Source organism: Lithobates pipiens, unplaced genomic scaffold (assembly GCF_037356315.1).
Source record: "Lithobates pipiens isolate NorthernLeopardFrog02 unplaced genomic scaffold, aLitPip1_a1.2 Scaffold_8, whole genome shotgun sequence".
In the NCBI taxonomy this organism is placed as follows: Eukaryota; Metazoa; Chordata; class Amphibia; order Anura; family Ranidae; genus Lithobates; species Lithobates pipiens.
The window spans coordinates 143,396,295-143,422,857 of NW_027507903.1; the positions used below are offsets into that span (position 1 = coordinate 143,396,295).

Below are 26,563 nucleotides of genomic sequence, written 5' to 3' on the forward strand. Positions count from 1 at the left end.
AAAGTTTTTTTTTTTGTTAGCTTAATGCATTCTATGCATTAAGATAAAAACTTTTCTATGTGCAGGACCCCCCAGCCCCCAATACTTACCTGAGCCCCATCTCTATCCAGAAATGTCCATGAGTGTCTTGTCCATCCAGAACTCTCCCTCCTGATTGTCTGAGACACAGTAGTGGTGCCATTGGCTCCTGCTGCTGTCAATCCAACTCAGTTAGCCAATCAAGAGAGAGAGGGGCCCCCATAGCAAGAACCAAGGCTCCGCGTCTGAATGGATACACTGGGCTGCAGCTCGGCTTGGGGCCCCCATAGCAAGTTGCTTGCTGTGGGGGCACTCAACAGGAAGGAGAGGCCAAGAGCTCCAGCCAGCAACCTGAGAATAGGAGGATACGGGTTGTCCTGTGCAAAACTACAGCACAGAGCAGGCAAGTATAACATGTTTGTTATTTTAATAGAAAAACAAAACAAAATGAATGCATCCATCACATCTAAGAATTGGTAAACTGCAAATTAATACATGTTTGTTTTTGTCTGTAATACTGCTTTAATGGAAATAGGAATGGAAAGGAATATAAATTTTCAAGCTAATTTGATGTACCAAAACAAAAAAACAGCTGTTTGAAAACCACAAATCCCAGAAATCCCAGTTAGGCAAAAGCTCATGGATATGTTGTGACATCCAGTTCTTCAATCGCTGTTGCTAGTTTGAAGGTTTTAATCATTTATTCAGTTTAATCAAATAAGTAGAACTGCACATTAAATAATTAAAATTAATTTAATGACAGCAAGCATTCTTTGCTAAGCAAATACTTGTCTATTGATTGCTATACAATGGAAGTGTCATACATACAGAGTTCTAAACAAACATCTTTTCATCATTTTTGTTTTCTACTTCCCATAATTCATTATGGCTCCTTTTATCTTTAATTATACATATGAACTAAATATTGTACTGTGAATTTAGACTTTGCGCATTATTCTGTAGGACAGTAATGTGCAGCATACAGATAAGAAAGTGTTTTGCTGTTTCTCAAAAGAGTTTATTAGCAATCTCAAATGTTCTTTCCTTTTGTTGAACTGGCCAAACCTAAGATGGAGCCTTGCCTTACTACTACCAATGACTGTCTGCACCTAAATCCTTTAAACTGTAAAGTTATGTGCAGAATATTATTCTGCTTCTCCAGGGGAAAAAAGTTCAGTCATTTCCAGAAGTTTAAACTGAACACTGAAGTTTGCTGATCTGGTGTGAAACTTGAAACCCCTTCTGTAGTTTATCCCATACCATTACTTTGGTATTATAGACAATAAAATAGCATTACTGTCTACCTTGAATGTTTTAACAGTGGCAAGGTTAAGTTCACGCACTGCTAGAGTTAACTGGATTTTCTCAAGAGTAGTTGTTAAGGCACAAAAACATTGCTGAGCTCAGCAGACAGACTGGGTGCCAATCCAGCTTTTGCTTAGTGCTATTCATGAGGAAACGAATTACTCAAATCAAGTTGCATTACCCATCAAAATGAAGAGGCAAAGGGAAATTCTCTGAGAGATAAACTCTCTTTTCTAATGTGCCCTTTTCAGATGAAATAATTAAGGAAAGTGTGCAATGCAGTCAATTTTCAGTAACACTTCACTTGAAATGTTCCATCATTACAAACTCATTAGATGCTTGTGCAGATCCCGCATGTTTTTCCCACAGGCATTCCAATGCAATTTAGTGTTAATGAACACTTAAAAACACTTCCGGATTAAGTTGTTGCAACAATAGATGTGATGAACTATAAAGTTGCATTAAAAAAATCAGTCTTCCATTCAGTGCTTTTCTCAAAGGGATACACTTTATAAGGAGAAGACATGAGTCTTAAAAAGCTCTCAGTATGCTTAATGCTTGCATATATTAATCTTAACACCTTGTACGCTTACTGTATATACAAGGAATCGGGCATACAAAAATCCTGCAGTGCCATTATACATATAGAAGAATAAGAACAATTGTATAAGCAGATAATACATTCACTGAGGGGTTGGACTTTGTCGCAGGGTTATTGAAGCAGGGTAACAAATGTTCTCCAAGAACCATGTTTACCAAAAAGAAGCATTATGGGAAATAATGCAGAGGCAAGTACAGCAGTTAGCGTCTGGAATTAAAATATTTATTTATCAACTTCACACTGTAATTTTTAAAAGCAGCTTGTAGTATAATGGACTTATAACCAAATCGTTCTTGTATTTTTTTTTCTTTCAAGATTGATAATTCATTTCATGCTGGTTGCTAAAAAGCAGATAATGTAAATGTATATTAACCTCCCTGGTGGTATGATTATGTCAGATTTTTGATGCTCAAAGTGGTACAATGTTTTGCATAGAAATTTGACATTTTATATTGTAGGCCTATAATTATTACGAATAACACACTTAAAGTAGATGTAAACCCAATTTTTTTTGTTGTTGTCATAATTTAGAGTATACGATTTCCTATCATTTGAGCCCAGTCTTGCCACAAAGAGTTAACCCAGCTCTGAGCAATCCTCTTTTATTGTTCAGTGAGATAAATCTTGACAAACAGAGAAAAACTTTGTCAAATCCTCCCCCTTGCTGTGAGTGACAGGTGATTTACATATCTCGTGCACTAGCCTAAGAGACATGCATTATTTTTTTTAATTCCCTCCCACTCCTTTCTTCTGCTGCTCTGCAAGGATTTGGCATGCTGAAGTCATGTGGCGAATTCTCTGGGTTTTGACTGGATGTTAGAGATCATAGCAGAAGTTCAGTGTAAGAAATACACAGGAGAAAATGCATGTTGATAAGGGGAGTGTAGAAGTGGGCGAGGAGTCTACTGACATCATGACTCCACCCACTGAGCCCTGGAAAACAGACCCACCCACAAAATCTGCAGTTTTTCGGGTCTCATAGCAGACAGAGGGGAGACACTTGACAGATAAGTATACATGCAGGAGGCATTTATATCCTTCTAGATAACCAATATTGCAGTAGTTTAGAAAGGATGAGAGTGGGTTTACATCCACTTTAAATCTGTCCAAACAAGAGTCTTAAATAGTATAATAAAGTTTGAAACACGAAATCATAAATTATAATATAATAAATAACTATAATTATAACAAATAATATAATAATAATAAAATGTATCCAATAATGTAATAAAATTAAAAACACTGACATTTGCTTAGTTGCTGAATTGTCGCTGTTGTCATTTTCAGTGGTTGATGACTAATATCCCCACAAATCACTATCGCTTAATTCTGCGAGTAATTCTAATTTATTATAGCTGTTTTCTAGCTGGTCTAAAGCCATTATTGACATAAGAGACACTTTTTGGTTGCTATGGACAATCTCCAGTTTCCAGAAAGGAAGAACAGTATATATAATATAAAACTGCATGCAGGGCACAACACAAATCATTAGGGACAAAAGGGATGTGAAATTATTTCATATAGTAATTCAATCTGTAAGATTACAGTGTACTGTATGTATTATGTGCTTTTCACTTTTGGAATTTGGCGCTGGGCTAGATCCTCGTGCGTTGCGACGTTCGCAGGGAACGGAGCTTGGCACTGTGATAGATCAAGCGGAGACACAGCTTGTACACACAGGGGGGAGACATCGCAGGATCCTGGGGACAAGGTAAGTAAGCTGTGCATGGATCCTGGGATGCAATCCCGAGTGGCTTGGGGTTACCGCTTTTGGTAATGAAAATTCACCCCAAGCACACTCAGGAATACTGCAATGGAAGTCAAAATGGCACCTCATATTTTAAAAGTAACATGTACTAAGAGACTTATGTAGGCTGCCATTGCTGCACCTTCCTGAAATCAGCAGTGACTATGGGGTTGATTTACTAAAACTGGAGCGTGCAAAATCTGGTGCAGCTCTGCATAGAAAACCAGCTTCCTGATTCAATTGTCAAAGCTTAAAGCGATATTAAAGGCTTGGTTTTTTTTTGTTTTAAAAAAATAACAGAGATGTTATACTTACCAGCTCTGTGCAGTGGTTTTACACAGAGCAGCCCAGACCTCCTCTTCTTGGGTCCAAACCGCCCCTCCTGGCTCCCCCCTCCTGCCAGTGCCCCCCTCCTGCAAGCAGCTTGCTGTGGGGGCACCCAAGCCATGGCTCTGTGTGTCCATTCACACATGGAGCCATGGCTTGGCCCTGTGACTTCTGTCTCCTTATTGTCTTACTATCTGTTATTGACAGCAACAGGAACCAATTGCTCCTGCTGCTGCCAAAATCCAATCAGGAGTGCAAGTCCCTGGGGAAGCAAGGCTCTTGTTCGACATTGTTGGATTGAGAGGGCGCTCAGGTAAGTATTAGGGGGCTGCTGCACACAGAAGGTTTTTTTTTTACCTTCATGCAAAGAATGCAAAAAACCTTGTGCCTTTACAACCACTTTAGTTGAACAAGCTGAAGGTAGAAGTTGATTGCCCAACATGAACAGCTGCACTAGATTTTGGATTCTTTAGTTTTAGTATATGAACTCCTATGTGTCATGATGATTCAAATGGGTTGACTTACCAAAAAAATATAGACTGTTCACTTACTAAATAAGATAAAGCTGTGTTCACATTGGCATCATAAGTTGTGCAAAAATACTTTTTTTTTCCTTGCATATAACTCGGCTTTACTTAAAATACAAAGCGTATTCAACATTAAGGCCGCGTACACACGCGGGGACTGTTCGCTCAACTTTGTTCGTCAAACAGTTTCAGCGGACAGTCCGCTCAAAATTAGCATGGACGGACTTGCCCACACACGACGAACGAACAGTCCGCTGAAACCGTGCGCGATGACGTGAACGGCACGTACGACGGGACTAGAAAACAACGTCCTATACACTGCAATGCAACCTTCGGCGTGTAAATTCTTTCTGAGCATGCGCGAGACTTAGTTTGACGAACAAGCCTACACACGGGCGGACTGTCCGCTCAAACCAAGTTTCAGCGGACAGTTTTTCGGAATTTCCGAAAAACTTTGTTCGTCAGACTGTCCGCTGAAACTGTCCGCTGAAGCCCACACACGAGCGGACTGTCCGCCGAAACACTGTTCAGCGGACAAAGTTAAGCGAACAGTCCCCGCGTGTGTACGCGGCCTCACTCTCCAAAGTTTTTAACTTTATTAAGTGAGGGTCTCAATACATTTAGTATATTAACCAAAAATACTTCACTACTATCTAAGTTTACTGGACCTAGAACAAGCATGCAGATTAGTTGATTTCACAGTTCTCACTCAGAAATTGGGCCAGCCAAGCAACAACATTCACAACATTGTCAACATTGACAGCCTACATATTTATCTCAGTATGGGTTTAATTTAAAGTTTACAGTTTTTTTCTTGTTTTGCTTAGCTTGTGTTTGAAAACTTAAAAGCTAGAAATAAAGTTACTACAATGCAGACAACAGGAAGAAGAGTGCATTAACTTACAACAAAGTAGTAGAGCAGGGAAGATCTGGCCATAAAACGAGGTCTGCAGTTCCCCACACAGACGTCCACGAATCCAGCATGCTGGCTTGGCTTGGCATCCCCTATTTCACATACAATTCTAAAAGTATTAAAACAAAGAGGTCAGTGGGGGCTTTTTTAAAAGCAATTTATTGTTTGATGGGAAACTATAGGTATTTAAATGTCCATATCCTGCACACACTTCTTCATTAAGCTGTCACTAATGAAAGCACATTTTGAAATCTCTTTGACTGTTACTGCAATTATACATATAAATGCAAAAGGAAGTTACTGCTCCTGGTGAGTCTGCTGTAAATATCCAGGTGCACATTTAGCCTGTCAATGCACAATGTGTTCCTCTCTCTAGAACCAGAAGTTGCTGCAATCTTTTTTATTTGTACATAAATGCTGTAAATTCAGGAAAACTGTAGAACTAAGATGCATTTTACAGCAAACATCACTTACTAGGAAGCCCTATTTTGCGTGAAACATGTTAAGTTTTCCAAAGGGCTGTTAACTTTTTTTGGTGACCAGAGGGGACTTCCAGACCCACAGACAATGCTGAAACTGAAATTTGGACTTCAGAGGCCAGGATAGCTAATGTAAAATTGGCCCCTTTCCTTGTGTTTTGATAAATGTTTTGATAAATGGGCACAGATTAGTTTAGAAGACAAGAAAATAATCCATTCAAGAGAAATTTTAGTTACCCAAATTCTTTCAATATACATTCATGATTGGTAAATTAGGGGAAAAAAAAGTTCTTCATTTTTTTTATGGATAACACTATAGTGTATAATTATCAACAAAAACTTACTGTTCTGCAGGAATATATTCTTCAATCAATGGAGTGCATTTGACTTCTGCCACTTTGACATCATTTTCTATTTCCCAAAACTCAAGGCCTAAATTTTCTCCCCGAATGGTTACTTTTGTGCCTCCTTCACGGGGACCAGTAACAGGAATAATCTGAAAAAAAAAATGCATTTTATTAAAACAAGCTTTATATATAGACAACAAGAATGTTAGCATGTTGACATGGATTACTAAGGATGCAGATGCAAACAGGAATACATTGGTTGAACTCTCAAACAACTCACAACAGTGAATTATGAAGTATTATTTTTTGTGAATTTTCTAGACAGTGTTGTTGCTTTGAAGACACTTTTGGCACAGAGGACTATTATATGTGTGCATTATGCATAGCACCACTGATTGCTTCAATCCCCTAAATGGAACCTTTAATGATATAGACATGGCAGCTTCCGCCAATGTCTTGTTTTCAACATACAAATTCCAGGGTTGTCATCCTGGATGCCCTAGCCAGTGATCAGATAGAAATTCAGACTTTTAAGGCTTCAGAGACTACTTGATCCAAGTCAGTGACTCACCAGAAAGAGAAGCAGGGATCCTGATTTAATTTCTGTAAATGTATGTGATTTTCCTAGTATTCAAAAGCAGTAACATTTAAAAAAATGATCTTATATATTTTATTCTGTGATAAAATGATCAGCTTAACAAATTTTAAAATCAAATAAAAATGGCAGCATGACACAGAAAATTCTTCCCATCACATGATTAGGGGCCAGCAGAGGTTGTGGAGAAGATGTAGATTTTGTAACATCATTAATCCCAGTGGCCTAAAGCCAAACACAAACCCTTGTAGGTCTAAGCAGTGAATACATAATTAGCTCTGTGGTGGAAGTCTGCTGCCCCAGGGACTTGTGATAAGCTCTTATTGAGCTTTGTGCCCTCCAACTCCTCTGCAAGCATTCCTAACCTTTATAGGATGCTATTGAATACACTACACTTTGATGGATTGCTTCCCTTCTTATGTTTTAATTAGTGCAAGAAGAAAATTCTTAAAAGAAATATATCATTTGCACTGAAGTAAAGCAGTAAGAGCCTAAATGACATTTCTCTGCAAAGTTTTGTGAGTTTTAGCTTCTTATTGTTGTTTATCTGGTGAACGTCCCAATTATCTTCTCCAAATGTTCTTTTAACTTTAATTTAAACCATTTTATGCCACAAACTAATAGCACATCTAGGATGTAAAAAAGGATGTAATAACTGACTTATTAACTAGCTATACAGAAAAGTATTAAAGGGATTGTAAATGCAGAAGGTCTTTTTTTTATCGTAATGCATTCTAACACTTACCTGAGGTCCCTCTCTGTCCAAGCAACATTTATAAGTGTCTCAGCCATCCGAGATTTTCCCTCCTGATTGGCTGAGACACAGCAGCAGTGTCATTGGCTCCTGCTGCTGTCAATCAAAGTCAGCTAGCCAATCAGGAGAGACAGGGGACTGGGCCAGGTCAGGAATCCATGTCTGAATGGACACAGGGAGCTGTGACTCAGCTTGGGTGCCCCCAAAGCCAGCTGCTTGCTTTGGAGGCATTCAACAGGAGGGAGGGGCCAGGAGCACACAAGAGGCACACACGAAGAGGAGGATCCAGGTTGCTCTGTGCCAATCCACTGCAACAGAGCAAGTAAGTATAACATGTTTTTTTTATTTATTGTAAAAAAAGACTTTACAATCACTTTAATTGGAACTATATAATAACACTGTCAACCACTGGTGTCCCTACACCGCTTGTTTTATACTCTGGATCTAAAACCTGCAATCACTAAACATTGGAATTGCCATAGAAAAGAGGAAGTAAAGATCATAAATGTGGATATTTTTTAAAGTTCTATGCTATTTACCTTTTATTCTAGTGCTGGAAAATGTCTAATTGTGACTGCACCATGGGAACATGATGATCTGTGTATGCACAGTGTATGTGTGGGTAGTATGCAGAAGTTTTGTACTGTATGTAATAGCAGCCAGACATCCCAAAGTGGTAACAGGCATGGGTGACAGGTCCGCTGGTAGTGAGGGGGTGGTACTCACTAGTGGTTGGTTCCCCAGGAGCAATTAGAACCGAAGCTGCAGTACGGAAACCCCAAGGATTTATCCACATGGTACAGGAGAGATGAAGGTGATAATTAAGTGCAAACATGAGGTCTGTTCTTGGTGCACAGCAGGACCCCATTCTGTCTTTGGGGTGGCAGAGGAAAGGTGGAGTGGTGGAGAGGAACATGGGCTCTGTGGCATTCCCCTCTAAGTGCTACATTCTGGAAGACAAGGTGTGCAGCAATACGGGACAGAGAGTTCTACAGAAGAGTGCCTGGTCCAGGACAATAGTGAGTGTGTACATTAGAAATATACCCTCCAACATGCAGAGTAGACCCTGCCCACAAACCATTTCAGTTACAGGGTAGCAATGGTTGGCTCCTTATTTCTCTCACCACAAGGGCCCTTTAATCCACAAAAAACATTCCTTTCCTTTTTATTAGAAAAAAAAAAAAGGCTGAATTACTAAAGTAGTAGAAATTTTTTTTCTCTATAAATCAATAGCAGATTCGCTGCAATAATCCAATCATGTGAACAACAATTCCTGAAAAGTGTGAAAGGGCCCGGAATAAAGGTAGAAAATGTAACGTTATTGTAATTTTGAGTCCTATAGTTCTTTTACTTGCATGCAGACTGCCCCAGATAATGTCCACATGTGATACCGAGCCTCTATGATTGCAAGAACTGAAATCCAATGAATGAAAGGGATACTAGGGAGAAAATAAGTAGATGATGCTGGACATCCTCCATCCAGGAAATTAGTTAGTCTCTGTCTAATTTGCTGTAAGAAGCTTACAGTGAAATCAGAGTAAGCTGTTTCAGAACAGGAGACGAGGCTGTACAACTGTCCAAGACTGAAGGCCAGGCTGGAGTTCAGCTTTGCCACTTATATTCTTTGGTAAATAATTCCCTTAATATCACTATCTTAGAGACAAAAGCTCAAAAGCGTAATAACCCAAGTTTAAATTGAGTTCTGTGCAATCACTCTTTAAATGTCTCTTCAAAGTACTGTTTAATTAAGAGACATTTCCATGCTAATGTCTTGCTGGCTTGCCGATAATCTGGCATGTAAGTTAGAGTTTAATAATTAATGGGAGAAGAGAAGGCTTATCCAATATTATATATTATTCAATAAACTAATTTGATTCATACCTCATTAATCTGAATAGGATTTTAGTTGCATTAAACATTTCATATAACACACTAAATATCCCTATTTCATCCTGTTGTGGCCAATTTTTCATGCATTTGCCAGATATTATGTGAAATATAATTAATGGAGACTTATTACATCAAATCAATGCTAATACAGAAATTAATTGGCATTCTTTTCCTAATTTCCAAATTGATAATTCAGCCACCACCTCTTTGCTGAAAATTCCCTGTACAAAGAAATCAGCATTCTCCTAACAGTATACAGATCCATGGGGTCGGTGCTGAAAAGTGGTTTTACATCAGATTTCTTGGTGTATTCTTCATGAAGCTGACAAAGGATCATTTTGATTATTAGTAAAGGCTTTCAAAGTATCATTAGTGAAACATTTTTTTTCCTCTACAGAAGTGCAGAAAGCAAGGGAACAGGCAGCATGAAGTGTATGCTGATCAGTGTAAGGGGGTGACTGATCCACTGTAGGTTCAAGTTATTGAGGACATGCATAAATCAGGCTGTATTAACACTGAAGGTGTATCAACAGGATTGTTTGTTAGCCTTAAGGTATGGTGTTGAGTTTATATATACTGTATAGATATTGGAAAGCACGCACCGCCTAAACTGCCAAGTTACCACCAGTAACTAAATTTTCCTAAAATTCCTAAAGATCAAAGCACTACTGCTTGCAGCTTGTAAAAACATTCAGGAAAACTCCCAAATTTTATACTATTAAAGTAAAACGAAATACTGATGCTCTGTATAGTACAAATCAAACAAGTTTCTAAGTACACATGTATAGTCCGCACTTAACTGTATTGACAGTAGAAATCAACGCTGTATAGATGATGAGTAATGAACCCCAACCAAACAACCATATACTCAGTACAAGAACCTCCTAAGTATATAAAAAAATCATATAAAATAATGTTTTAAGGTATAATCTCAATACTTTGTGTGAACAATAATAAGAGGTTGGTTAAAACATAGTAAACACATATTGTTCTGAAATAAAAAGATATATAAGGTAAATGTGCATTCATAGGTGCATATAAAAGTCCATGAACAGGTGATCACAATAATACAGCGACTTCAAAATAAATGCTTGGTATGGACAGTTTGCAGGTAGATAATCCACCACCGATAGGTAAAAGGCTTACCGGAAAAGTTAAACCCAAATAGTCATATGCCTAATGAGTCAGAAAAGCTTGTGTATATATCAATAAATGTCTTGTATTGAAATGGAATCACACTATGTGGCCTATTTCTTCTACTTATAAATGTACCATTGGAAGAAAGTTTTAATCCAACCTATGGTCATCATTTCTCTGGTGGACATCTATTGCAAACTACACTGTGACAGACCTTTGGAGTCTATATCCCTAACCGGAAGCTGTGTGTGCCGATGTATGGTTTCCCTGGGTGTATTACGCCACAAGCTTTTCTTGTTCTTGTATATGGTTGTTTGGTTGGGGTTCATCTCACTGATATATCACCATAGCACTGCACTTTATATATATATATATATATATATATATATATATATATATATATATATATATATATATATATGTAGTCTACTTACATCACAAACTGATCCTTTGTTCTGCTGGCTGTTACTACATATCATTTAAAGAGACGGTGCCGTTTACTTAGTCTTTAGATGATGAGTTATGCCTGTCTCAGTCACAGAAACCCAAGATAATTGGGGGTTTTCGCCTTTCTCTGGCTCAACTGTGGGTGAAGAATTGTGTATATGGGATTTTTTTTTTTTTTTTGGTTGAACTAGATGGACTTATGTCTTTTTTCAAGCTGACTAACTCTAACTATATAATTAAGCAACTGTAGCATCCCAACATGGGACAGCCTGCTCATAATATCATGCATACTTATGTATGATCAAACCACTATTACATCCCCATTTTATTTTAATTGTCATTGTTTAGATGGATGTATCAGCCATGGGTAAAATGAATGAGGCAAATCAAGGCTTATGTTTGGTAAATATAGGCTTATAGCACCAAAAGCCACGTGCCTTTATATGGAAAACGAAAGCTCATCTGGAAGAATAATGTGTATTGTATTGGAAACTAAAACATGCAAAAAGCTTCATCTGAAATAAACCACAGCAAGGCTTTAACCCAACAAAGTCAACAGTGGATATTATATCCAGACTGAAATTACTGTGTATCTGCAATGCAAATCAGTGTCATTTTCTTTTGTCTTGATCACAGACGTTTTCTTCCAAGCTGTGTAGTTTCTTATTTCATATGGCCACTGCTCAACATGTAAAGTCAATGCTATATACAAATAAATTACAATTATTACAGAAAATGGGAAAAATTGCAGTCTAAATGCGCAAGCCTGTACTTTAATTGAGAAGTGAATTACAGTTCAGACACAACAGTGTATGAAATATCCAGAGTAGGCGTCTACCAGCAAAGTCTGCAGAGGTGCTTTTACATGGGAATAAATATACTGGATCATAACAAGCTGTCAGGCTTTACACCCTCTGCTAACAGCAGCATAATGCCACAGCTTTGCTTGTCATCCTCAGGAACTGTTTTGCATCCGAACAATTTTATAGTCCTCTAATTTTCAGAGTGCCAGCATCAACACAGCCAACGGAAAAGAACCTTAGCCTATTATATTTCCTCCTCTTATTTCTTTGCTGTGTGTACACTATATTTCTTTTAGAGAGACCCTAATACATTTTCCTAAATTACTGTTAGCTAGATCTCTACACCAACAAATAATACTCCGATAGCACACTGAAGTTGTATAAAGGACCGACATTTATTGGAAGAAACAGATCATGTAGTGAACTATAACATTATATATCTGTGAAATAGAAATTAAAGTTGTAAACATCATAAAGTCCACATGCTGAGCAGGCTTATATATATATATATATATATATATATATATATATATATATATATATATATATATATATATGTGTGTGTGTGTGTGTGTGTGTGTGTGTTGAACTTTGTGTCAAACTGCTTCTTTATACTCACTTGTGTTATTCTTGGATTTGCACACTTAGCATGGGTTCCTGATAGCTCAAGCCAAGGGTTTTCTGTAGGTAAGCAATGCTGCTTCAGTGTACATTTCCCTTCTCCAGCACACCAACCACATTCAAAATCGGGATCAGCCTTCAAGCACAGGCCACAGCTTGGTCTCTTGGCACCGCATTTGTACAGGTGAACTGTAAATGACACATCAAAAGTACAGTAAACTTGTATAGTAACAGAATGCGCTCTTTGCATACTGTGCACTGAATATTTTATCACAGTAAATACATTGCACAAAATAATTAAAATTGTTATCTCAGTAATCTCAAGTGAACCTCTACTCTGTGCTGTTACATAAAAATACTTTGAGCTTAAAAGGTATCATACACTCTAAAATATTCTACATTCAGCAGAATTATACATAGTCATTTTCCTTTCTTTAATATGAAACTGAGAATTCTGATGATGAATGGATTTATTAAAGTAGAATAAATAAGTCACAAATCATTTATAAGGTTGCATCTGGAATATGTAGAGTGTGAGTATTGCTTTGGGTGCCAAGTTGTAAAAATGACATAAGAGATTTGGAAAAGGTTCAAAGGCAAACAACAAAATAATAAAAGGGATGGAGAGTTTCCTGCCCCCCCTTACTACCGTAAAGGTGCCAAATGTAGCGGGGGGGGGGGCATAAGCAGATAAGTGTAGCTTTCTCTTTTGAGTGGAGCTTTGCTTTAATGCAGATCATTTCCGCTGCATCACTTTCCCTTTAGAGTTGCAGTCCATGCTAAAACTAAAATCCCTGCATTTATTGACACCAACATTCTAACACTAACCTATCTAGCTCTGTAAAGAAAAAATCAGTATAGATACTTTTTCTGCAGGCGATCTGAACCGATCTCCAGTGGCAGAAGAGGACACGGCCGACAACAGCTGTGAAATGAATGGGGAGTGGCATCGCCCATAGAGTTACTATAGGGCTCCTGTTGTCAGACTTGTCCTATGCACCTGCCTCCACAGCGAAGCTGTAGATGACAGGTCAGCATGGGATCAGGTTGAATCGCCTGCAGAAAAGGTATGTATGTTGACTTTTTCTTTACGGGCTAGATATGTTATGCCTTGTACACACGGTCGGACATGCCGGCCCAAAATCCGTCGGATTTTTTCTGACCGATTTTGTCCAAAACTGGTGTTGCATACACGCGGTCAGACAAAGTTGTTGGAAAATCGATCGTTTGGAACGTAGTGATGTTCCTTGAGTACAACGGGACTATGTAGAGGCTAGTAGCCAATAGCTTTGGTCTTGTAATTTGATCTGAGCATGCGTGGCACTTTGACGGTCGGAATTCTCTACAAACGATCGGAAAAATCCGATTTTTTTCTCGGAAAATTTTAGATCCTACTCTCAAATTTTTTCCGGCGGAATTTCCAACGGAAAAAGTCTGATAGAGCCCATACACGATTGGATTTTCCCGAAAATATAATCTGATTGGACATTTTCCGTCGGAATTTCCGACTGTGTGTAAAGGGCATTAGTATTAGAGTGTCTAAAGATGCAGAGATTTTAGTTTTAGCATGGACTTCCACTTTAAGCACTTCCCACTAGAAAAAACAACACTTTCGTGGGCATTTAGGTCCAGTTCACACCACAAAAATGCATTTCAGATATGTTCTGGATGAGTTTTTGCTGACAGCGCAGTAAAAACTGACTGGAGCTAACTGCACCAGTGTGAACTAGGGCCACTGGAATACATGGAAAGCACTGTGCATGCATTTTTCATGCAGAAAGAAAGCACCAGACTGCATCTGGTGCGAACTAGCACTTAACAAATATTCTTGATGCTTTTCCAATGCTTCAGAAATGCATACAAAACACAGTTTAAATGTTATAGGCAAGTTAATGGGCATTGCTTCATTCTTCATAATTAACACACATGTGAATGAGCCCTTAGAAAGGGTTAAAAAATTTAGTATGGAAAAAAATATATTAGAGATGACTTATTATGTATATGATGAAGTCATTATGTGTAAATAAATACAGGGTTAAAATAAAGATGCAATAAATACACCTGTTATACCAAGGAGTGTATAGAGAAAAGCCAATTTTACAGTAAGTTTATGGATTTTTTACAGTGATTTCATTTTGGAATGCCCAGGCATATGAAGATGTAATGGAAAAATCTGTATGATAATTTAAAAGCTGATCACTAAATACAGTTTTTTTTACAAAAAATAGATACTGAAGGATAAAATAGAAAAAAAAAATTCCTTTGTAGGGTGTGGACGGATTTTTAGCACCATTGAGGCAAAATACAATTGCCCAGGGATTTATTTAGTCTTCTTCTGGAAAAAAACTGCTAGAGTTTGTGAAAGCCAGACATATGTGTCTTTTTTTCAGCCTATTTAACTCTGTAACTATGAAGTCACAGAAAATAAATTATATGGAAATGTGTGACTATGAAGTGATTCAATTTCAATGAGAGTTATACAAAATGAGTACTGAAAAGGTTAGGCCTTTGAGCCCTAGCAATAGATAAATGATGTTGCCATGGAAACTGTTTTGTAGCCCAAGTCGAAGTTCCACTTTACCTTTGTTCAGAGCTGGATTGTCAATGCTGAAATCCCCGTTCCATACCACAGTCAGTTCCACCGGGAGGCTGTCAATCTCCATCCCTTCATAGTTATACTTAAGAGGAAAGACAAGACTATTTAGAATTGAGAGGTTCTTGAGAAGTATTTCATTTTTCATAAAAGTTTTTTTTTTAATGTTTTATAAGAGTGATGATTAATATGAATGTCTCTTTTGGCCAGATGTGCCAACTTTCTTGCACATGGCGTGAAGACTGATATTTTGGCCTAAATTGCACAATTTACGCGAGCAAACAATAAAGCAAATATTTGAAAATGACACAGAGCATACTAAACATTCAATAAAACAAATCAGATTTGTGAAATTCTCTACAATAGATTTCACTGTATTCCAATTTCACTTCATATTCCAATATTACTTATTTACAAAGGACACACCACTGATATACTGTATATCCCATAAGCAAGAGATGCCCTTTGTCACCAAAGTCAATAAGAATTTATAGTGTCTGAGATATTAACTCTACACATAAAGTGACCCTATCACCACAGGGTCACCTAAACAACATAATTCACTTGTAAAAGAAGTGTTCATATAGTTATCTTTCTGATGGCTTGTGTATTAAAAAGTCATTGCATTACTGCTTCCCAATGGCCATTGGGAGAAACCACAGTACATGGAGGGGTAGCAGATATTCTACACACCCAGAACTATAGAATGCTTGAAGTGATTGGGGAGCAGAGAAGCTGCAACCTTTCAGTACACCTTTAATTTATAATGAATTATAATCATTTATCCTGTAGTGAATGACTAGTAATTGTCTATTCCCATCTTTTACACTTGTAACCTTGTGGTACAAGGGTCACTTTAAACATTTCTCCATGTAATTTTTTATTTTTCTAGATGCAGCTGTGAAAGTTAGGACTAAAAATCACACTTTGGAAGGAAATGTAGTTTATTACACAGGGGGTTGATTAACTAAAACTTGGGAGTGCAAAATCTGGTGCTGCTTAACACAGTAGACAATCAGCTTCTAACTTCAGCTTGTTCAGTTAAAGCGGAGTTCCACCCAAAAGTTGAACTTCCACTTATCTGATTCCTCCCCTCTTCAGTGCCACAATTGGCACCTTTCAGAGGGGAGGGGGACAGGATACCTTTCTTTGACAGGTATCCTTTCCCATTTCCGTGAGCCTCAGCGGCGGCTATTGATGTCACGGCTGGGGCTCCCTCCTCCTTCTCATGTCACCGAGCCCGTGGGAGAGAGGAGAGGGCCTCGCGAATGCGCAGTAAGGTTCCTGGTGTGAAGCCAAAAGGCTACACTGCTGGGTACCCTTTCATCACAATGGCGGCGGCAGCACCCGACAGCTGATGGAAACATCAGCTGCGGTGCTGACGTCACTGGACTCCAGGACAGGTAAGTGTCCTATTATTAAAAGCCAGCAGCTGCAGTATGTGTAGCTGATGGTTTTTAATTTGTTTTTGTTTTTGGGCGGACCTCCGCTTTAAGCTTTGAGTTGATTTGTTTCTATATAAAGCTGCACCCCATTGGTAACACTGAAGTCCAGCTTCTGCATTTACAAGTGATATCTTATCTCTCAGTAGCTCCCACAGGTCAGATCTCCTGTGCAGATCCCACTGAGTGCCGGAAGGGGACAAGGGAAATACAGAACAGATGCCCAGGGTTCAGTTCAGTCATGGGCAGGAGAGGGTGCGTGGTAGGCTGCAACCTCTGTGTTCTCCATTTTTTCCCTGGTGACCAGTTGTTGATGCTCCCACTGCATAATCTCCCTTGCAAGTGACTGTGGTATAGTATAGTATGCTGGGAGGTACTACAGCCAGATAAGTGTTTCAGCTTAATATTGAAAAAAAGGTAAGATATATGACAGATGGTGGAGCTTTTGGGGGGGGGGGGGGGTGAGGGAAGTGGAGGGAGGGGGTTGTATGCAGAGGGAAGAGCTACTATTTGATGCCATTTGGCAGGTACGTGAGTTTGGCAGACATGGTTGAGTTCCTGAACCTATTCTCTGAGAAAAAAAAGCCCTGGTATTAACACAGTACTGTATATGCCACTGTGTTCTAGCAGCGCTAGGGAACTTCCTGTCTGCTGCAGGCACACAATCATATTAGGCAGATCATTGCTCAGCCATTCACAGGAAGACTTGTATTGTTATCAGTGAATACAAGGCTTGTTTTAATTGGCTGAGATAGAGAAGTGGACAGATGATGTCAGAACCTCCACCTCAGCCAATCAGAGGAAGTCATATTCTTTGATAATATTACAAGGTTCCCTATAAATGGCTTCTCACCACTCAGACTCGATTTTGATCTGGCAGCAGGCAGGGAGCCTCTGTACCACTGCCAGAACTTAGTGTCGCAAACTGTATATACTGTGGGGAAAATAATTATTTGATCCACTGCAGATTTTGTAAGTTAGCCTACTTACTAAGAAATGAAGGGTCTATCATTTTTATCATAGTTTTTTTAAATAACAGAGAAAGAATATCAACCAAAAATCCAGAAAAAAACAGGCTACTAATTTATAATTTGAGTTTCAATTCAGTGAGTAAAATAAGCATGTGATCCCCGAGCAAAACATGACTTAGCACTTGTGGAGAAACCCTCACTGACAAGCACAAATGTAAGATGTTTCTTGTAGTTGTGACCAAGTTTGCACACATCTCAGGACTGATTTTGGTCCACTCTTCTTTACAGATCTTCTCTAAATCCTTAAGGTTTCTTGACTGTCATTTGGCAACTCGAAGTTTCAGCTCCCTCCATAAATGTTCTTTAGGATAAGGTCTGGAGACTGGCTAGCCCACTCCATGACCTTAATGTGCTTCTCCTTGAGCCACTCTTTGTTGCCTTGGCAGTATATTTTGAGTCATTGTAATGTTGGAAAACCCATCAATAAACCATCTTCAGTGTTCTGGCTGAGGGCAGAAAGTTCTCATCCAAGATTTTACAATGCATGGCCCCATCCATTGGCCCCCTCAAAGTGGAAAAATAAGCCTGTAATTTCAGCTGAGAAACAACCCCACACCTGTGCTTGATTGCAGGGATGGTGTTCTTAGGGTCATAGTCAGCAAGTTAATGCCAAAAAAGTTTAATGTTGGTCTCATCTGATCACAGCACTTTCTCCCAATCCTTCTCTGAATCATTTATATGTTCACTGGCAAACTTCACACTGGACTGTGCATGTGCCTGCTTCAGGAGGGGAACCTTGCAGGCGCTGCAGTTTTTCAATCCATGGCGTCATAGTTTGTTACCAATGTTTTTTTTGTTTGGTGATTGTGGTCCCAACTGCCTTGATATCATTCACAAGCTCCTCTGTGTAGTTCTGGGTTGATCCCTCACTTTTCTCATAATCATCCTTAGCCCATGAGACCAAATGGGGATTGATGGTTATTTTGTATTTCTTCCATTTGCGAATAATCACTCCAAAAGTTGTCCCCTGCCCATGATAGTGAGGTCCAAATGGAAGAAAGAGATTCTGTGGACAGGTGTCTTTTATACCTCAAGTTATCATTAGGAGCACCTTCTTAAATTGACAGGTACTAATCTGTGTACCACATGAGCACATACTGTAGCCAGTCTGTGGGAACCAGAATTATTATTGGTTGGTAGGTGATCAAATACTTATTTTAAAAGCCAGCAGCTACAAATACTGCAGCTGCTGACTTTTAAAATAAGGACACTTACCCGCCCAGCACGCCCACGATGTCGGCACCCGAAGCCGATCTCTCGATCGTCTCTCGGGTGCTGCCTCCACCATCTTAGTTATGGGAATCAGGAAGTGGAGCCTTTCGGCTTCATTTCCCGGTTCCCTACTGCGCATGCGCGAGTCGCGCTGTGCAATAAGGATGGTCCCGCTGCCTCTGGGATCCGTGTGTTTCCCAGCAGGCAGCGGGGGACTTTCGGAAAGGGGCGTAATCTACGCCCCTTTCCGCAGATAGCTATGCCGGAAGTGGGTGCAGATACCTTTACTGTACAGGTACCTGCACCCCCCTCCCCCCTGAAAGGTGCCAATTGTGGCGCCGGAGGGGGGGAGGATTGCAATGAGTGGAAGGTCCACTTTAGGGTGGACCTCCACTTTAACTCACTGAACTGCAACTCAATTTATAACATTTGTATCGTGTTTTTTCTGGATTTTTGGTTGGTATTTTGTCTCTATCATTTAAAATACATCTATGATAAAAATTATAGACCCTTCATGTCTTTGTAAGTGGGCAAACTTACAAAATCTGCAGGGGATCAAATAATTATTTTCCCTGCTGTAGCTGATGTAGTTTATACATCATTAACAGCAGTCACAGCAATTAGAAGAGGAAGTAGTTTGTTTGGGTGAGCTTGGTTCGAAACAACCTATTTAAAGTGAAGGTAAACCTGGAGTTAGGTTTTAAATCTCAGTAAACTTGACAATGTGAAGGAATACACAGTGTGAACCATACACCCTGCAACCCAGAGACAAGATTGTCACTTCCACAAGGGAACAATGCTGTCTCCCCTTCTAGACTTTCTGTAGTACCTTAGAGGGCTTTCACACCGAGCTGCCCCAGGCATTGGCAGAAAAGCGGCACTATTCTTAGCGCCGCTTTACTGTAGTTTTAGCGGCGCTATTCACCCGCTAGCGGGGTGGTTTTACCCCCGCCAGCGGCCGAAAAGGGGTTAAATCCACCCGCAATATGTCGCCGGAGCTGCATTTTGCCAGCGGTATCGCAGCATTGCCCCATTGATTTTAATGGGGAGCAGCAGCGGAGGAGTGGTGAGTTCACTGCTCCTTCACCTCTCCAAAGACACTGCTGGCAGGACTTTTTCTGATGCCCTGCCAGCAGAATGCTCCAGTGTGATAGCCCTCAGGCTTTTTACACTGGTGTGAAAGGAGCCACTTTTTTCAGCCACTATTTTTAGCGCTGTAGCGCCTGAAAAACACTGGCAGTGTGAAAGGGGTCTTGGTATTAGACATACCCTAAATATTGCATAAAGCTCACTCTGTAAATCTGTGAACAATTTGATGCTTATGAATCATACAGGATGTGTACCAGAAGAGCCTGCCATTGGTGAATTTGAGACTCGGTATAGCCTGAGAACTGGTGTTTACTTTTCGAAAGATTATCTGGCTGCTACTCTAAAGACAACATGCTAAACCTAAAGCATAAATGATGAGAATAATATCTAGGGGAATAATTTAATAAATGTGTTTTTCTCCCCTGCCTGCTTTTTTGTTTTAAGGGCATAATACTCGCCTGGTAGATAAATTTGGAAAATATTGGCTTTAGAGTGAAAGCCTTTAAAAATAAATTATACCTAATACAATTGCTGGCCTACATGGGAACAAGAGAAACTCATGTTCGCCTAATGACAAGGAAAGCGCACACCAGTCTTGCTGGAGGGCTGCCATTATCTGCTGCTGTGTTGTTTAGTTCAGTCATTGCAAAGCCATGAAGCCATATCTGCCCTGAAGAAAGTGAACATTTCAACCCAACAGACACACACAGGCTATTTAAAGCTCCTTTGTAAAATGTCAAAAGGATGCTCCAGAATGGCACATAAGGGAGAATGACACAAAATAATATCATATTTGGAACTTGAAATACACTGGAAAAGTAGCACAGCAAGTAACTAATTCTGTCCAGTTCTGAGCTAAATTAAACCTGACTAAATAATGCAGTAAGTCTTCTAACCTCTACTCATGGACCTAATTAAAGGCATGGAACAAAACGGGATGCTGTGCAATAACTTAGAATATTCAGTCAACAATAAGGTTTCTTTGTATTGGAAACACTGATTTCTAATTAAAGTGGATCTAACTCCAAAAACGAACTTTATTTCTGCCTGATTTTAAGATATCCGAAAATCAGCAGGAAAATACTTATCTGCCACCTGAAGAGCTCTCCTGAGAGAAGCAGAGTTGCTGATTGTCTTCCTCTGACCTACGGGTATTGTGGACTGAAGTTTCTGTCTTTAGGTCCATATTAAGGTGAGATACTGTACACCAAAGCCCTTAAGGCTATGTAGGCTGCATAAGAAGTAATTGTCCTTTAGTTTATAATGAATTGCCCCATTCCATTTTAAATCATTTATCCTGTAGTGAATGACCAGTAACTGTCTATTACGGAAGTCTGTACATTGCTCACTTTTTTGTCTTTTTTTCCAGTGGTGTTTAATATAGCTATTAACAGCACCCAATCATAATTTAGTAGTCTGAATCTTAGGATAGTAAAGAGAAATAAAACATTATTGCTGATTGATTGTAATAGATTTTGCACATTGCTCGTATTCATACATGTACAGACCTCTATGTACTTAGCAGTGAGACACTAGTCCTGTGCTAATATGATTGTTCTTTGTTTTAAAACTAATAGTCTTTTCGGGTTAATACATACTGCTATATTATATTTCCATTCAAAATTTTGGTATCAGCTTTAGATCAAATTCATACCAAAGTTTGCTAAATCTTTTAGCTGTGAACCCCAGCCTTTCCTTTACCCTTGCACAGTTGTACAGTCTACTGTCTTGTACTGAAATTGCTGACTTGGATTTCATTCAACAGTATGAGGTTCTCACAGTGAGCGTTAGAAGCTGTAGTAAGTCAGATAAAGCCCACCTTACTTCCTGGCTGGAAGGCGTCCAGCATAATCTGACCATTTCCTCCCCAACATGATTGTCCCTGGCTCGCCCATTCCATTCATTGGATTCATTGGATTCAAGTTCTTTGAGGCTCTCATGCAAGGTTACTGGGGTAATCTGCATGCAATTCCAGTCTGTTTAGTAATATAAAACTCCTCCAGACTGAAAACTGTACATCAAATGAATTTGATATTTGTGCAACTCTCCCCATGAGTCTGCCCACTGCGCGCATCAGGGCTGAGGACTCTTGATATGAGTACTGAGGAAGGATTCTCTTATGCTTACAGGAAATCATGTACAGCGCCCTAACAACCCTCCCACCTTCCATAATCTGCCTGCATTGCATAGATAGACACAAAGGCTCAGTAGGCAGGATTTAATAAAACTGGAGCACACATAATCTGTTGCAGCTGTGTATAGTAACCAATCAGCTTCTAACTTCAGCTTGTTCAATTAAGCTTTGACAATAAAACCTAGAATCTGATTCGTTACTGTTCACCATTGCACCAGATTCTGTTTTCCAGTTTATGTAATCCCCCCCCCCCCCCCAGGGGGTAAAAAAAATCATTACTATGCTAATGATGGAGGGAGGAAAGGGAAAGTATAAGTAGACCGAACTTGAGCTTTAAGCTGGACAACAGAGAAAACTGAAATAATGATTTAAAAATATGTTGCTATAGCTAGTACTATTTATTGCACAAATACTGTGAGTTGAAAAAAAGTGTGCAGTGACTGCCTGGCTATGTTGTTTTAGAAGGGAGCCATACGTAACCTGCTCACAGTCTGAATTCTTGTCTTTAATGCTCACTGAGGCTAACACAGGGAATCTGCCGCCAGCTGCCTCTTTATATTAGCAAATTATTCATGTAACAAAAGGCACTTTTCAGGAGGTACAGCTGTTCAAGATGTTCAGGCAGAACCTCCAGGAGATAATTCAGTATAGAGAAAACAGCACACAGGTTGAATTTGGGTGGAATCCAAACTAAAAATCTACCTAAGGACCTGAATACATACCACTGGGAGATAAAGGGCAAGATATTTATTCCTTCAGGCCGTATGTTGCACTATCATATCTTTGTAACATATTGTACTAAATCTGGGCTGGAAGGAATTAAAAGTAAATCAGCTCATAATGTTCAGAACAGTCTTGCTTGTTTTGTATGTAAAACAGACAAGGTTCTTGAGACTTTTATCCCAGGCCACCCCGAATGTTTCTTATGGGCCCAGAGGGGCAACAGTTGATAAGACCATTTCCACTGCAATAATGTGACAGCTGCAATTCCTCATTAATACTCAGGTGTTCTTTGTATGATTTTGTGCAGCACAAAAGAGTTTATGCAACAGACAAAGTTTGTACACCTAAATTTACCAGCTAAGAGTTCTTATTTGACTTAGTAATAATCCTGTTACATTTAAACGTGTAGCTCTAATACACATGAAATCCAATTATCAAAAATTTTGCACAAGGCTAGATGTCTAACAGTAAAGAACAGTGCCTTGTGTAACTTAATTGTTAGGATTTTTCAGAATAATAGCAAAGACATTGTACCCTTTTAGCTTGTGGTGGGTCACTTGCCTATCATGACACTTTAATGCCCCGTGCACACGATCGGACTTTCCGACAACAAAACCGTGATTTTTGTTCAAAGGATGTTGGCTCCAACTTGTCTTGCATACACACAGTCACACAATGTTGGCCAACAATTACGAATGTAGTGTCATACAAGACGTACGTGATATCTCCATTACGAATGCTAGTTTTACAAGACCGAGCACTTCCAGCTCATACTTGATATATTCATACAAGCATGTGTGTACTTTTGTCCAATGGACTTGTGTACACAGGATCGGAAAGTCTGACAACACACATTTGTTGGTGGAAAATTTGAGAGCCTGCTAGCCAACATTTGTTGGTGGAAAGTCCAACAACAAATGTTTGATGGAGCATACACACGATCGGACTTTCCGCCATCAAGCTCACATCCAACATTTGCTGTTGGAAATCCGATTGTGTGTACGGGGCATAAGAATATCTCCACTCTGTATCTTAAACTGCGGCCACCCTAGATTATGCCCAAAATTAGCAATTTGATGTCCTACAAATAGTTTTCTTTCTGTTTAATATGCTATATGTGTTAATCCTAACAAAGACATCAGTTTAAACAATATTGAATATAATCAGGATAAAGTGAGAGAATGAGGGTTATTTACTAAAAGCAAATTCACTTTGCACTACAAGTGCAAACTACAAGTGCAAAGTGCACTTGAAATTGCACTGAAAGTGCACTTGGAAGTGCAGCCACTGTAGATCCGAGGAGAACATGCAAGGAAAATAACAAAACAGCATTTTGGCTTGCACATGATTGGATGATAAAATCATTTTAGATCTACAACTCAGATTTACAGCGACTGCACTTTCAAGTGCACTTTCAGTGCAATTTCAAGTGCACTTTGCACTTGTAGTTTGCATTTGTAGTGCAAAGTGGATTTGCCTTTCGTAAATAACCCTCAATGTCTAGAGCAACTGACTCCAATAGGAACAGAACAATTTACTCCAGCTCATGCCTTTCTAATGACCTCACCTGACATATAGACAAACTATTCTAATTGAGCTCAACTATGTGTATTGAGAAAGGCAGAGAGATAGTTAGAAGAATGTTATATACCTGATTAAATAGGTCATATAGAGGGTATTAAACTAGCGTAGCACTGCCCTGTCTAGCCTGGGAGTTAAATACTAGACATGTGCATTCGTTTTCATCCAAATGCATTTTCGTCCGAATTTCGGGTATTTTCGTTATCGTTTTAACAAACAATAACGAACGCGCAGAATCTGAAAACCAAAAGATCTGACATATACAAATGCTTTACTTTTGTCCTTGTTGTGACAACAGTTCGATATAGAGAGGAGATTCAACATAATGCAGACAATAGCTATCTGTGTCCATCGAACCTGTGGTCAAATATGCCTAACCTTAGCTCTATTAGTCCAAGATTATTCTACATAGAGAGAAAAGATTCGACATTATAGAAACAATAGTAAACAAGGTTGAATGTGCCTTACCTAACTCTATTAGTCCAAGATTATTTGACATAGAGAGAAAAGATTTGACATGAAGACTCGACGAATCAGTCAGTCACTGCGAGTGGACATTTATGGTCAAATGCTCCGCCCATAGGTTATAGAAGAATTCTAATGTTGGTTGACTAGTAATAATAATTAATAAATATAATTATTACTAGTGTCATACAGCATTAGAATTCTACTATAGCTTGTAGGTGGAACATTTGACCGGAAATTTATGATTGCTGCATTGTACAGTTTAGCTGCTCCATCGAATCTCCTTAGAACATTCGACAGACACCATAAGCCTTCAATGACAGATTCAACCTTAATTATTTTCGATTTTCGGATCAATGCATTTTTTAACGAAACAAAATAAATAAAAAAGAATTTCAGGAGTAACTAAATAAATTTATTTTTCGAATGAAAAAAAAATTCCGAAATTAAATATTTCAGTGTGTACATGTCTATTAAATACTGGTCTGACACATATAAGATGCATCTCACATATAACTCCATTAAGGATGAGGTCAAGGATCATCTGAACACAAGTATGGACCACATTTTGACTGTTCATGAATTCATCCTATGTCAGACTCTAAGCCCTTATAGACACGGTCGGAGATTCCGACAACCGGATTTTGTCTGAAACTGTTGCATGTTGCACTGTCGGACAACTCAAATCAAAGCAGTCGTCAAAAACATTTTCAGGAAACATACCTATATCCTAGATTTTGAACTTTAAATCACTTTCATGAAATCCAGCCACTATTTACAACTATACCTGGTGGCTTTAATATTTTCTATTTTCTATTAGCAGCAAACTTATATGACATTTACATTTGCATGTATCCATAATGCCACCTAAGGCCGCGTACACACGGGCGGACTGTTCGCCCAACTTAGTCCGCTGAACAGTGTTTCAGCGGACAATCCGCTCGTGTGTGGGCTTCAGCGGACTGTTTTAGCGGACAGTCTGACGAACAAAGTCTTACGGAATTTCCGTAAGACAGTCCGTCCAAACTTGGTTTCAGCGGACAGTCCGCTCGTGTGTAGGCTAGTTCGACAGACTAAGTTTGGCGCATGCTCAGAAAGGATTTACACGGCGAAGGTTGCATTGCAGTGTATTGGACGTCGAATTTCTCGTCCCGTCGTACGTGCCGTTCACGTCATCGCGCACGCTTTCAGTGGACTGTCTGCTCATCGTGTGTGGTCAAGTCCGTTCATGCAAATTTTGAACAGACTGTTTGTCGGATTGTCTGACGAACTTAGTTGGGCGAACAGTCCGCCTGTGTGTACGCGGCCTTATGCTCCTTGTTGTAAGGTAAAAAAAAAAAAAAAAAAAAAAGTTTTGTGTAACCAGGGATTTTCTATTACGGTTTAGCTTTTCTAAGCAAAGACTGCCTATGACTCCACTGATGTAATAAAGATAATTATCAAAGACTTTAGACTGCTCCTATTATTTATATTACACATGAAATGGCTGCAGTGTATTGTCCCATTATGCCCTGTGAATGACTGATATAATCAACAAAATCATACAATATCTATGGTTGTCACATTAATATTATAAGGGTGCGTCTTGAAGCACAACAGTCTTCTTTTATCAAATTTCCCTTGTTTTTCTTATTATCCATTCACACTCTGAAGTCAGATAAACAAACCAAACTGAAATGCAAGTAAAAGAAGACTGATTTTCTCTGTCTCTCCCAGGGTACCATGATCTCTCCACATTTCTTGTGTTACATCTAATTACACATTTACTTCTTATACAATTAT

The 26,563-nt window shown here is 39.1% G+C and overlaps 1 protein-coding gene across 1 annotated transcript in view; it reads right to left on the reverse strand.

The window, feature by feature from the left end:
* Positions 1-26,563, reverse strand: part of PLXNA4 (plexin A4) — a 946,574-nt gene that overhangs the window by 169,678 nt on the left and 750,333 nt on the right. Inside the window, exons 11-14 of the mRNA XM_077468718.1 lie at positions 15,093-15,189; positions 12,510-12,700; positions 6,262-6,413; positions 5,430-5,547 (exon numbers count right to left, since the gene is read on the reverse strand). Of these exons, the coding sequence (XP_077324844.1) occupies positions 5,430-5,547; positions 6,262-6,413; positions 12,510-12,700; positions 15,093-15,189 (558 nt within the window). The remainder of the gene's footprint in view (positions 1-5,429; positions 5,548-6,261; positions 6,414-12,509; positions 12,701-15,092; positions 15,190-26,563) is intronic.